Source organism: Buteo buteo, chromosome 3 (assembly GCF_964188355.1).
Source record: "Buteo buteo chromosome 3, bButBut1.hap1.1, whole genome shotgun sequence".
Lineage (NCBI taxonomy): Eukaryota > Metazoa > Chordata > Aves > Accipitriformes > Accipitridae > Buteo > Buteo buteo.
Genome location: NC_134173.1, coordinates 30,576,122 through 30,587,198, shown reverse-complemented (window position 1 = coordinate 30,587,198; position 11,077 = coordinate 30,576,122). Strand labels below are relative to the sequence as shown.

At 39.2% G+C, this 11,077-nt stretch overlaps 1 protein-coding gene across 1 annotated transcript; it reads right to left on the bottom strand.

The window, feature by feature from the left end:
- Positions 1-1,280: 1,280 nt before the first annotated feature.
- Positions 1,281-9,188, bottom strand: LOC142029453 (transthyretin). Its single transcript, XM_075024302.1, has 4 exons — positions 9,091-9,188; positions 8,146-8,285; positions 3,449-3,584; positions 1,281-1,558 (listed from the first exon to the last, which is right to left on the bottom strand). The coding sequence occupies exons 1-4, from the start codon at positions 9,157-9,159 to the stop codon at positions 1,451-1,453; spliced, it is 453 nt and encodes a 150-aa protein (XP_074880403.1). The 5' UTR covers positions 9,160-9,188; the 3' UTR covers positions 1,281-1,450.
- Between the last annotated feature and the right edge of the window lie 1,889 nt (positions 9,189-11,077).

Here is an 11,077-nt window from a genome sequence, read left to right as displayed (position 1 = left end):
TATGTACACTCTCTTACTAAGTTTATCCTGTCATCAGATGGATGACTACATGCAGAGTAGGTTTTTGATTTGTTTTTGTTGGGTTTTTTTTTTTGTTTTGTTCTGTTTTTAATGACTACGCCTGTATGAACGTATTTATGTCCTATTTTGAGGGCTGGGCATAGCCCACTGCAAATCAAACCTACTGGTGTTCAAGCTCCAGGAATAGCAGGATCCCATGAAATCTGCATGCTTTAAGATGGGTGCTACTGATGGTGTTTGCACTGCTTACAGGAGTTGTGTAACTATGGTAGTGTCCAGAAATCGGGGGACAAAGGTAACCAAATAGTGAAAAGTTGAAGGCAAACTTTTATAAGTTGTGAATTCGCTTGGTATGCAGTCATCCCAAGCAGGCTCTGGGTGTAGAGATAAACTCCAAGGTCAGTGGCAGATGAGTGCTGATGGTTTCTGAATGGCATGCTTTCAGTAACTATCTCTGTAGTTTCTGTAATCCTGTTAAAAAACAATTCCTCTGCTTCAGGTTATTTTAAATACCATAGGCCATCAGTCTACAGAAATCGCTGCTAAAGCCCTCAAAGTCTTTGGTCAGTTTATTGAATCGCAGTCACTCTACAGCTTACCTTTTCCTGTTTCTAAAAATATGAAGAGAATATTAAGATGATGCTTCTATTTTAGGACTTTTTTTTAATGATGGCTAGAGATTTGACTTACTAGAGATTTAATTGGAATGCACCTGAATACAGTAGCCAACTGGGTTAAAGATAAGAGTTGTTAAAAATGGGGCTAATTGGAATTGCTGCTCAATCAATCTAGGAAGTTCTGAAGCAAACTTTCCTCTTGAAATGACAAAGGTTTGAGGTTTACCTGAAGTTTTAAGTAAGGGTACACAGATTTTAACTCTTTCAGCTCTCTGGATATATATATTTCAACAGTCTTTCTGCATTGTTTGTTCTGCTGCTAGGTATTCAGAATTTCTCCCATTTACCCTGTGACCTAGTTGATAGTGGGACCATCTCTTCTGTGTGTAAACTATGAGCAACATGGATGACGTTCTGATTTTGAGTACATGTGTTTGGTCAAATTATTTAAGGTGGTAGCATAACTCTGTAACTTTCTTACTTTGAGCCAGTGCATTTGGTGAGACTTTTTTAAGGTGATGGAGGAAGATGACAGAACCAAATCAAGTGCTATGCCATGCATGTTTTCCAGATGTCCTTTGCACTTGAATGCAAAACATGACACCTTAGAACACAATAAAACTTAACCAATAGCATCCAAACTGTTTTAAAGAAGTAACATTTTATTGACTTGTCTGAGGTTAGCCAGGTTACAAAATGGAAAAAAAACTAATGTAGCAAAAAGTTATCCATTAGCAGTAGGAAAAACCTTCCTCCTAAAAGCCTACGATAGTTCTAGTGGAGGAGGGTGTGTGTGTAGCGACAGTACGTGTTTATTCCTGGGGCTCACTGACAACAGCAGTGGTTGAATAAGAGTAAGGACTGAGGAGAGCGGCAATGGTATAGTGGCGGTGACCGGAATCATTAGCAGTGAACACCACCTGGAAGAGAGAAAACTTGTGATCACGATGAACAACGTACATTCAAAACTACCTTATTAAGAATTAGGAAGCACACTCCATTTCCTCTGCAGAATACTTGGCCAGTTCTGTCTAGTCAATGATTTTACGCTTCTGATAGGTAATGCTCCCCATTAGTTTGTGATGCTTGCTGAAGACTGAGAAATTTGTGAGATTTGGACTGAGGTCCACAAAGAGCCTTGGCTGTGGTGAAGCTAGTTGGAGATACCTACACCTGAGCCAGGCAAACTAGTTTGTGATGTGGAATGGGAGGATGAGGGGGAGGTATCTCAAACGACCAATAAGAAAGACAGAGAGGTGAAATCCCATCTAGTGAACTTAAATACAATTTCTGTGTGAGGTCTCCAAGCAAGGTAGGCAGTTGGACCCCAAAGCCGCTTTCTGTACTTCAGTGCCTCTACTGTTTTTAACATAGCTAGTGGTGGGTCAGTTCTTGCATTAAGAACTGAGTGGCTAGACTCCCCAGAACAAGGAGAGACCCTTGTGCTAAGATAATTCAAATTTGCTGCTCTCCAAATCAGTCCCTGGAACTTGGAACACCAAGTTCCCAGGAAAGTGTCATCACCTGGGTTAAGGTCCCACTTTCTTCGGCTCTCTTTAGCCTAATATTTGCTCTATTTTCTGAACCATGACGTACTTTCTACAAGAGGACTAGAGAGTTCCCTCCTACATCCTGATCCTGCCAAAGTCTAAGCTGCTGGGATGTGAGGACTGTAGGCTTCAGTTACCTTGTACATAGACAGTCATTGAACTCTGCCTGCTTCCCAGGCTAATTTGTTGACCTGTAGGCTATTACGTCAAAGGAAGGCTTCTTCAAGAGCCTAGCTGGAAGACTCTCAACCAGGCGCTTTTATGTACCTTTTGAGGTGAAGCCCTTCTGTAAGCCCCAGCAACTTTCAGAGATCCAAATGGTTAGGGAATATTTTTGAGGATTGTTTATTTGATCTAAATGACCCAAGCCGCACCTCAGAGTTCTGTGGACCTGGGCCTCAGTCATTTGTTTTAGTCTTCCACAGAGCTTCATAAACTTGTGGTTTAAAATGTTCTACAACACAACCTATAGCCATTCCAGACTACTTAATTTGAGGAAACTTAAATTTAATGGCAGATTAAACCTGAAGAATTGAAACAAATTTTTTGGAAGTGCTAAATAAATGTATTAGAATAGAACACACAATAAATCAGTGTAGGGCTGAAAGCAAAGGGAGGCACGAAACATGATTATATTGCTGGCCTGCTTATGAAATTTCAGTATCAATGAAACAGCCAACTTTTCCTTTCCCACTATGGTTATTTCTTTATATTTTTATGCCTTTTTTTTCTATTGGATATTTCAGTACTGAGCATAAATTTTTTTTAAAAGGCACATGAGAAAGAATTGTTTTTTCCTGTAATTACAGGTCATACTAGAATTCAGGGATTTTCAGGTGACTGGTATGGGGGAAGTACCTCTGATTAAAGAATAGTTTATTTCCTATAAAATTAGGGTTTCTAAATCCCTATATTCCTTCAACAACAATAAAAGCAGTCTTCTTTTTTTTCTTGTTTGTTTTTTAAACACCGTGTACTTTTGAATAATGTAGCTCTTTTTGAACAAAGGTCCCTACTGGTCTGAATGGGTGAATGGACACAGCTCCACTTTGGAAGAGCTGTGTCAGTATTTTCAGGGAAGTTGGCTACTTCCTTTGGCTTAGCCAGCTATATACTGCCTTTATTTTCCCAATGTTATGTGGCAGTGAACCATTTCACTGAATGATGCTGCTCCTTCAGTATTAAAGGACTGTATTTGTTCTTACCAGCTGATGCCACTACAGAGTATGTAGGTTATTGGGTATATTTGCAAATACTTACATCAGCGTACTCATGGAATGGAGAAAGGCCAAGTCCCTTCCAGTAAGAGCTGGTGTCAAACTCAACCCTGTATATTCCTTCTACAAACTGTTCTTCTGTTGTGAGCTCATGGATCTCCCCATACTCTGTGGTTTTACTGTAATGGTAAAATATCTACATAAATATTTTATACTGTCATTTAGATGCTAAACAGAAACAATGGAATATTAAATAAGAAAGGTGCTGCACAGCCAAATTCTACATTGAATGGTTTCTAATCATCTGAAATAATTCCCGCCTTCTATGTGGTGTATGCTTCCACATTGCAGAGCCTGTCCTTGCTACCAACTCATCCATATACATCACAAATCAAAGCTGGGTGGCTTTTTTTGTCATTTTTGTTGCTATGGCAGGGATTGTAGTTAAGGGCTTTCTTTCAATGTCATGTTTAACTTGTACCAAGTGCCCTCTGGAACCAAATGTTAGTGGCTTAGGAAAAGGATTGTCATGATGAAAGGCAAGATGCCAAATCTCAAATTACATTTAAAGAGAGAAGAGAGATTTTAGTGGAAAATTACTTTGTTCTCTAGTTATTAGCACTGAGGCTATATCTTTTACCCCTATACACTGATGTGGTTTTATGTGACCCTAAGTGGTAGTGTCTTGAAGAAGCAATTTGGCATCACAGGATTTTATTGATTTGAATTACAATGCCTTGGTCAAAGAGCAGGGGCCTCTTCCACTGGGTGCCATATAAGTGAGCAAGAGGAATTCCCAGCTCAGACAGATTATGTGCTCAACTCATAACAATAAACTGTGGGTGAATGAATTCCAGAAGCGAGAAGGAAATATAGCTGGCATTGCACCTAAACACCATTTATCTCTTTTCCCTCCTTTTATTTTATTTCTGATTTTTTTGCTAGTTCTTTTTTTTTCCTGCTGAAAATACTTATTTGATATTTATAGCACTTCAGTAGTTGAAGGCAAAATGAAGAAAGCCTTGACTTGAAGAACTAGTGGAACTTTCCAGTCTTATGGCAAGGGTTAGCTGTCTAGGCAGAAAACAGAAAAGCTTGAGGAGGAAGAGAGGGAGGGGAGAAAGGAGTGACATGCTGATTATCAGAGACAGAATCAGTTGTGCTATTGCAGCTTTTCTTTCCCAGCTGCTGCCTCCTCCTTCATCGTATTTATCAACTTTAGTTGATGGTGGTGAATGAAAAAAGTCTGAATGACAGAGCTTTTGCTTAAATTAAGAAGTAGCAGGATTGAAAATCCCATGCTAATTTTCAGGTTTTCTTATAGTTCAAGTTCAGCACTTTGAAGACTTGACAAAAGTCTCACTGGTCCAATACAAGTGAAATCAGCTGTATCCAGGGTAGACCAAACCTGCAGAGAATCCAAGCCCTATTTGAAACATGGCTCACAGGATATTTGTGAAGTGTACACGTCTGTTTTCTCTTGGTTTAATTAGTACATCCCGGTTTAACCTATATTACCTTAACAAAAGGCAGTAGGTAAAAGGAGGGACAATTTATTGGTGAGTGTCCTCGAAACCATGAAACAGAATTGCTGAGATCCTGCAGAAGTGTTCAGAGTACAAGTTAGCAATTCACATGCATCTGCATACAAGTTGGATAGTCTAGACACAAAACAGTTACATAGAAAAATGGTGTCCGTCTCAAAATCTTTGTTCAGGTAAACAAGTAAGTCTTAGTTTGAGAAAACTGTGGATGCAGCTTGAATGGTGCTTTTGCTGATGGGTGTTGACCCAAAGTTGCAGATGTTAACCATCCAGAACAGTTGGGAAACAAAACAAGAATTCGCTTGAAGACTCTCGCCTACTACCAGGAGTTAATGGCACTTTCTTAATTTTAGTTATTAAGTGGTAGCCATTCAATGCAAGTGGTCTCACAAGCAAACCCTTCAGCATTACTGCTGCGTTGACAGCCAGCAGGACAGTGTGCAATTCAGAGCCTGGATGGGATGAGCACAAGGCAGAGGATGCCCTGCATTTGGCCCTGGTAGCGAAATGCTACAAGTGATTCCTTCTGAACAGGACTAGTATTTCTGTCTGAGTGGGGGAATAAATACACTATGGTTGCTTATTCTTAATAGGATCTGGACTGCCAGCATCTGCTGTAAGATGGACAGTTAAGTTAAAAAAGCTGTGCTTTTACAGCAAAAAATTGGCAAACCACTGGTTAAGCTACTATGGCTCCAGCCTAGGCTGCAATCCTGATCCTCTTTTTCACTGTCTGAGTTGTATATTGTGACCAGGTTAAATATATACTGTGCAATGATGTTTATGAAGTCTTGGGACACATACTGCGCTGAGATGAACTCTGCCCTCAGATGCAGACTGCTGAGGAAATATCTCAGGAACATGAATTATTATTTTGGAGTTTTTAAAAAAAAGGAGAGTGGGGGGGAGCCACTTCAAATATGCTGCAGTTTTGGGGTTTTTTTTATGATTTACAACCTAGGTCACATGAGAACTATGTTTGGTGAATGCAACTCTTGAACTACATGGTAAGACCTAGATTTCCAAAAACCTGTGAGGAGAAGGTCAAAGCTAGTCATGGGAGGAGCTCGCATAGAAGCCAAATCATATGTTTCCCAGGTCTCTGTTCCCTAAAGCCTTCCTCAGAGTGCGTCTCAGCTCAAGTTATGTCTTCTTGCATATTTTTGGCTAGACTAATTTTTGAAACAAGCCTCTTAATAAAGTCAGCTGTTGCTATGTGAACTTCCTCCCTGCCTTTTAAATACTGTTAGTCCAAATTCACCAGTTGCTAGGTGCATTTGCTTAATTCCCTAAAATGTTGTTAGCAAAGTAAAAACAAACAAAAAGGTAAAAAAATAACTTTTATAGACATTTGTACAAAATGTAACTTTTCTATATGCATCTGCTAGGTACTGTAACTTCAAGATATTATTAACCTGACAGGAGTAGTTACAGATTGTGTTCCTTGACTGCATTCAGATTTTCATCTGGTTTAACACAGAGAAACTCTGGTTTTCCCAAAAGAAAAAAATCGTAATCACGTTTGAAAACCAAGTTCAAACGAGTGTCATCAGCTAAAGTCAATGGTATCGCTGAAAGCAGCCTTGGTTAAGATGCAAGTCAACAGAAAGGTCAAAATTTTTACCTGCAATAAAAATTGCGGTTTAATGTTCCTCCACTGTCTTCCCCCAGCAAGATGCTTCTCACTTGCCTAGGGTTAATCTCAATTTATATTTAAGAAGAAGTGATTTGATTTTCTACAGGGGTGTACTGACCTAAACTGTCAACAGAGGTTGGCTAAGAAGAACCGTGGGATTTGTCTCCTTGGGCTTTTTGAGAGCAGCATTGCAAACTGGACAAGAAAACACTGTTATGCTGAAAAAGTGAGGACATGTAACACTGATGTTGCATTTATCTTATCCCTCTGTAAATTGTATTTTGTATTACATGTTCAAGAGCACTTGATGAAACATTTGAAATATTCAGGGTGTCCTAATAATGGCAGAAATACTCACTAAGGACAAGACATTATCCTTGTCTCCGCTTTCCTTGAAAACAATGCATATTTTTTTCATGGGGTTTCTCTGTTCGTTGAAGTATATAAATCCATTCCGAGAGTTATTTGTTCCTAGATTAACACTCAGCATTTGGGAGTGGAGGTGTTTGTTTCTCCTTCAATCTCCTAAACTTTCTTGTTCCTTTTCAATGGGGAAAAGTATTTTTTGTTTTGAGTTTTATAAAAAGAAACCCTTCAGATGGAGAGAAAGGTATCTCTCTCCTTGTAGTCTTCTCTGTTTTTTTTTTTCTGCAGCTTTTATGTAAATCATGCTATAAAAATCCTAGTAAAAGGCAGTTGGATTCTCTGGTGGCTCCTGTCCATGCTTGTGCTTGTCATTCTGTGCTTGAATATCCTGCTGTTACTAGAGATTTCTCTGGACTTATTTAAAAATCTGATTCAATGAGTTTTTACAATGAAACTTAAATACCTGAGTACCTCACCTATTTGAATTTTAGTAAACTGTGTTCCTCTGTTACCCATACTTTTCCCACAGACTGAAGATAATAGTATTATTGCCTGCCCCTCAGTGATGTTCTGAGGATGCTTTGTAAGTATTAAGCTGTCGTTCTAGCAAAAGCCATGCAGCTCTATAGAAATGACCACAACCGAATGCTGAGATTGTGCTTCTGTGTTGTGTTACAGTGGGACTCTTTAAAACTTTCTCGTCAAAGAGTTTCTTCCAACCAGCACGTTTGTTACACAGGAGAAGGCTAATGCGCTTATTATTTGCATCCATGCAGACAAAGCTTACAGAGATGATTTTGTATGTGACTGCTGCAAATAAAGCTCTATATCCATTTCATATAAAGGTAGTAGGTTAGTCTGGGTTACCTACAAAATTCTGTTAAATAGGCTTTTTTTTTTTTTCTTTTTTATAGAAAGGAAAGATAGTACTGAAACTAGGAGAAAAATTAATTATTAAACCTATTCCCTTACAAAGATAAGATGAGCATGTCAACATATTTTTGCAATGAGCACGTACATCAGTCATGGATAAGTTCCACTTGAATCTGATGGATTTTAGACCAGAATTCACCTGCTGTTAACAGTGATAGTGTGACACTTTTTTGCTTTTTTCGTCAGAGCTCCATTCCCTTTATTTCTCAATTGTTTGCCCGAGGCACCTTGAAAATGGGTCCATAAGACTACATAACTTACCCAGTAGCAAAGTCCTGCCAGCTTCCATCTGCAGCCTTTTTAAAGACTTTAACAGCTACGTTAGCTGCAGGACTTCCTCTGACTGCATCCAGCACTTTCACCATGAGAGGGCATTTGGAATCAACAGAGCCATGGGAGACCTTGGGGAAAGCAGAAGAGGTTGTATAGGAGCTGTTGTTCACCTGCCCTGCAAAAACCTTCCTTCAAAGAAAAGATGAATTCTTACTGCAGAATTAACGTTGACTTCAAAGCAAGTTCTTTGCCAAATGGTATTCAAAGCTAGTTTGCAAACACCTATTTCTTAAAGCAGAGTATCTTAGAACTTTATAACGATCACTTTATTACACACACAGACACACACACAAACACATACAAACAGATTGCTTGATAAATATTTAGATTTGCATATGACCCTGGGAAAATGTTATAAAGTATACATTTTTAATGAGGTCACAAATAAGAAAATAGTAAATTATTGTTAAGTGCAGGCAGGGTATGTTAGCATAGGAAACCAACAAAGAAATATCTATGACATCCCTAAGGACTGTAAGAATATTTATTTCTTAAACTTCATTTTACTATATGGAATCCTTAGTCATACTTCAGAAATATTTTTTTAGTGCTTGTTTGGTGAAGAAGGTAAAGCTACCTCTATAGTGAAGATACGGGATGCAAGTCACAAACTGACAGAAACAGACAGAAATAAAAGGTCACACCTCCTAGATCCCTGACCCTTTCATAATATCCTAAAATAGATGGGTAAATGGCAAAAAAATAAAAGTAGTTTTAAGAATTCTAAAGAAGCTACTTAAAAAATGGTGGTAAAATAGCACTCCAGCAAAGCCAAATGGTTACAGAATTTCATGGATGAGGAGGATGCTGGTCATCTAGAAAATCTAGATTATCATTCTTGTAATGATTGAGTTTGAATAAAGAGAGACTCACCAGTGGTGCAGCTTCAGAGAAAAATACCAGTCCAGCTAAGAAAACAAAGAGCACAGAGTGAAAGGCCATTCTGTTTGCTGTTAGTGAGCCTTGGTGCCAGCAGCTTGGAGCTGGGAGGATTTGGGATTTTATACCCAATCCTACAACAAAACAGGCTGCTTATTGGGTGCCCATATGACTTAAAATCTGCTGATTCTGACTATTTGCTTAGTAAATAGTCCAATCCTAGAGTTAGTCCATGAATAGCACTGCCATTGCAGTCAATGGAAGGACTGCAGGATCACTAGAGCAAAGAGAATAAGTAACGGACACAAACATGACCCTTGTCTGGGGAGATTAGACTCGTAGAAAGCCCTCTACAGAATAATGTAAATGACCTTTGTGTGCCCAGAAGTCCAACCGGTTCCAGGAGATATTCTTTAGCTTGCCCTCAGGTTGTGCACGATAATGCCCCAATGCTTTCTGTGCACCTTCTCCATGTTTCTTCTCAATGTATTCAATGCTTTCTGAAGACCAGTTACCACATACAGATGCAGACTTGCTATGGGTGGTGGAGTTTGTTCTCTGTCTGGCTCAAGCAGTGCTAATGGTCCATTCTGGGAGACAGTTTCCCAAGCAGTTCCTTTGCTTGTTTAGAAGGAGCAGTGTTTCTTTTGAAACCTAATTTAGATAGGATCTGACAACATGCTGCCTCTCATCAGAAGTTCCTAAGGATTCATCTTGCCTAATCTTCAGGTAGACATTGAGGTTTCCTCTTAGTCACTGGGAGGACACCTGGAGAGTTCTGTCCCCTTGGGAAGATAAAGATCTCAGAAAAGTGAAAGGAGTCCTCTCTTGCTCCACGTACCCAAGAAGGAGCCAAGGCAACTAGCATAGACTGGTAGCTTATGCTAATATCTAGCTAACGTTATAGTTGCCAAACCCTTATTATGCTGGAAATGTTATTGTTATGCTCTGAAATGTACATTTAGGTAAGAGGTTTTACAGGGGTGAACTCAGCCCCAACCTAAGTTGGGAGAAGTTGTCAACTGGGGGAACAGGCATGGTGTAGCAGGGTTTCTCCAGCTGCATCACATAAAAAGTTGTCTGTACTGTACCTTGTACTAGTTGAGAGACAAAGGAACAGCCCTGTTTGGTACTTCCTTCTCCCCATGTCCTAAACAACCCTGAGTCTACACTTCTGTTCTCAGGAGCTGGGACACTTAGTTTTTACTGATTTCACAGTATTCTAACAAAAAGCAATTTTGCCTCTTAACTCGAATAGGATTATGGTGCAGGTCTTAGAAGTCATGGACTGTATTCTCCCGTGGCTTTCATGCCTTCAGGCTGCTTTATGCAGTTGTTCTCTTTAGGCAAAGCTGGTTTTTGAAAAAATCTATATTACAGTAATCTCCTGAACTGGGATCAAAGTGCCCTTTGTACTTACAGCAAAGCAGGCTGATACGTAGGTAGAATTCTCCACTCGCTTTGTATGCATGTGAAAGTCAATGCAAGGTGCCCAGCAGTAACAAATCATGCTGCAATCTAGTGCTTGTGGGTTGTATTCAGATCTTGGAAAGGTAAATACTACTCTTAGATCTGTACATTGACACTTTACTTCATTATTTTGCTCTCATTGTAAATATTTCTCTGAAGCAGTAAAGCTTTATATGTCACAAAGAGAAATTATCTGTATTCTAGTGCAAGTAGACTGTCCTGTTATTTGCTATCATCAGCTGTTCTGCAAGGAAATAATGCCAAGGAACTAATGATACTGGCATCTGCCTGCATGTGAAATTGCTCTCCCATGGGAGAATGACTTAAAAAAATTATTTTTTTTTCTAGGTCTTACTGCAAGGTAACAGTTTCTGAAAAATCAGGTCTACAGGGATAGTACATTTCAGCTGTCCATATTATCTATTTTACTTTCCTCTTTTATAACATTGACCTTTTGGCAGCTAGTTTTTAAAGTGAATAAGGAGCATGGAAAATTCTAACCCTGAACATG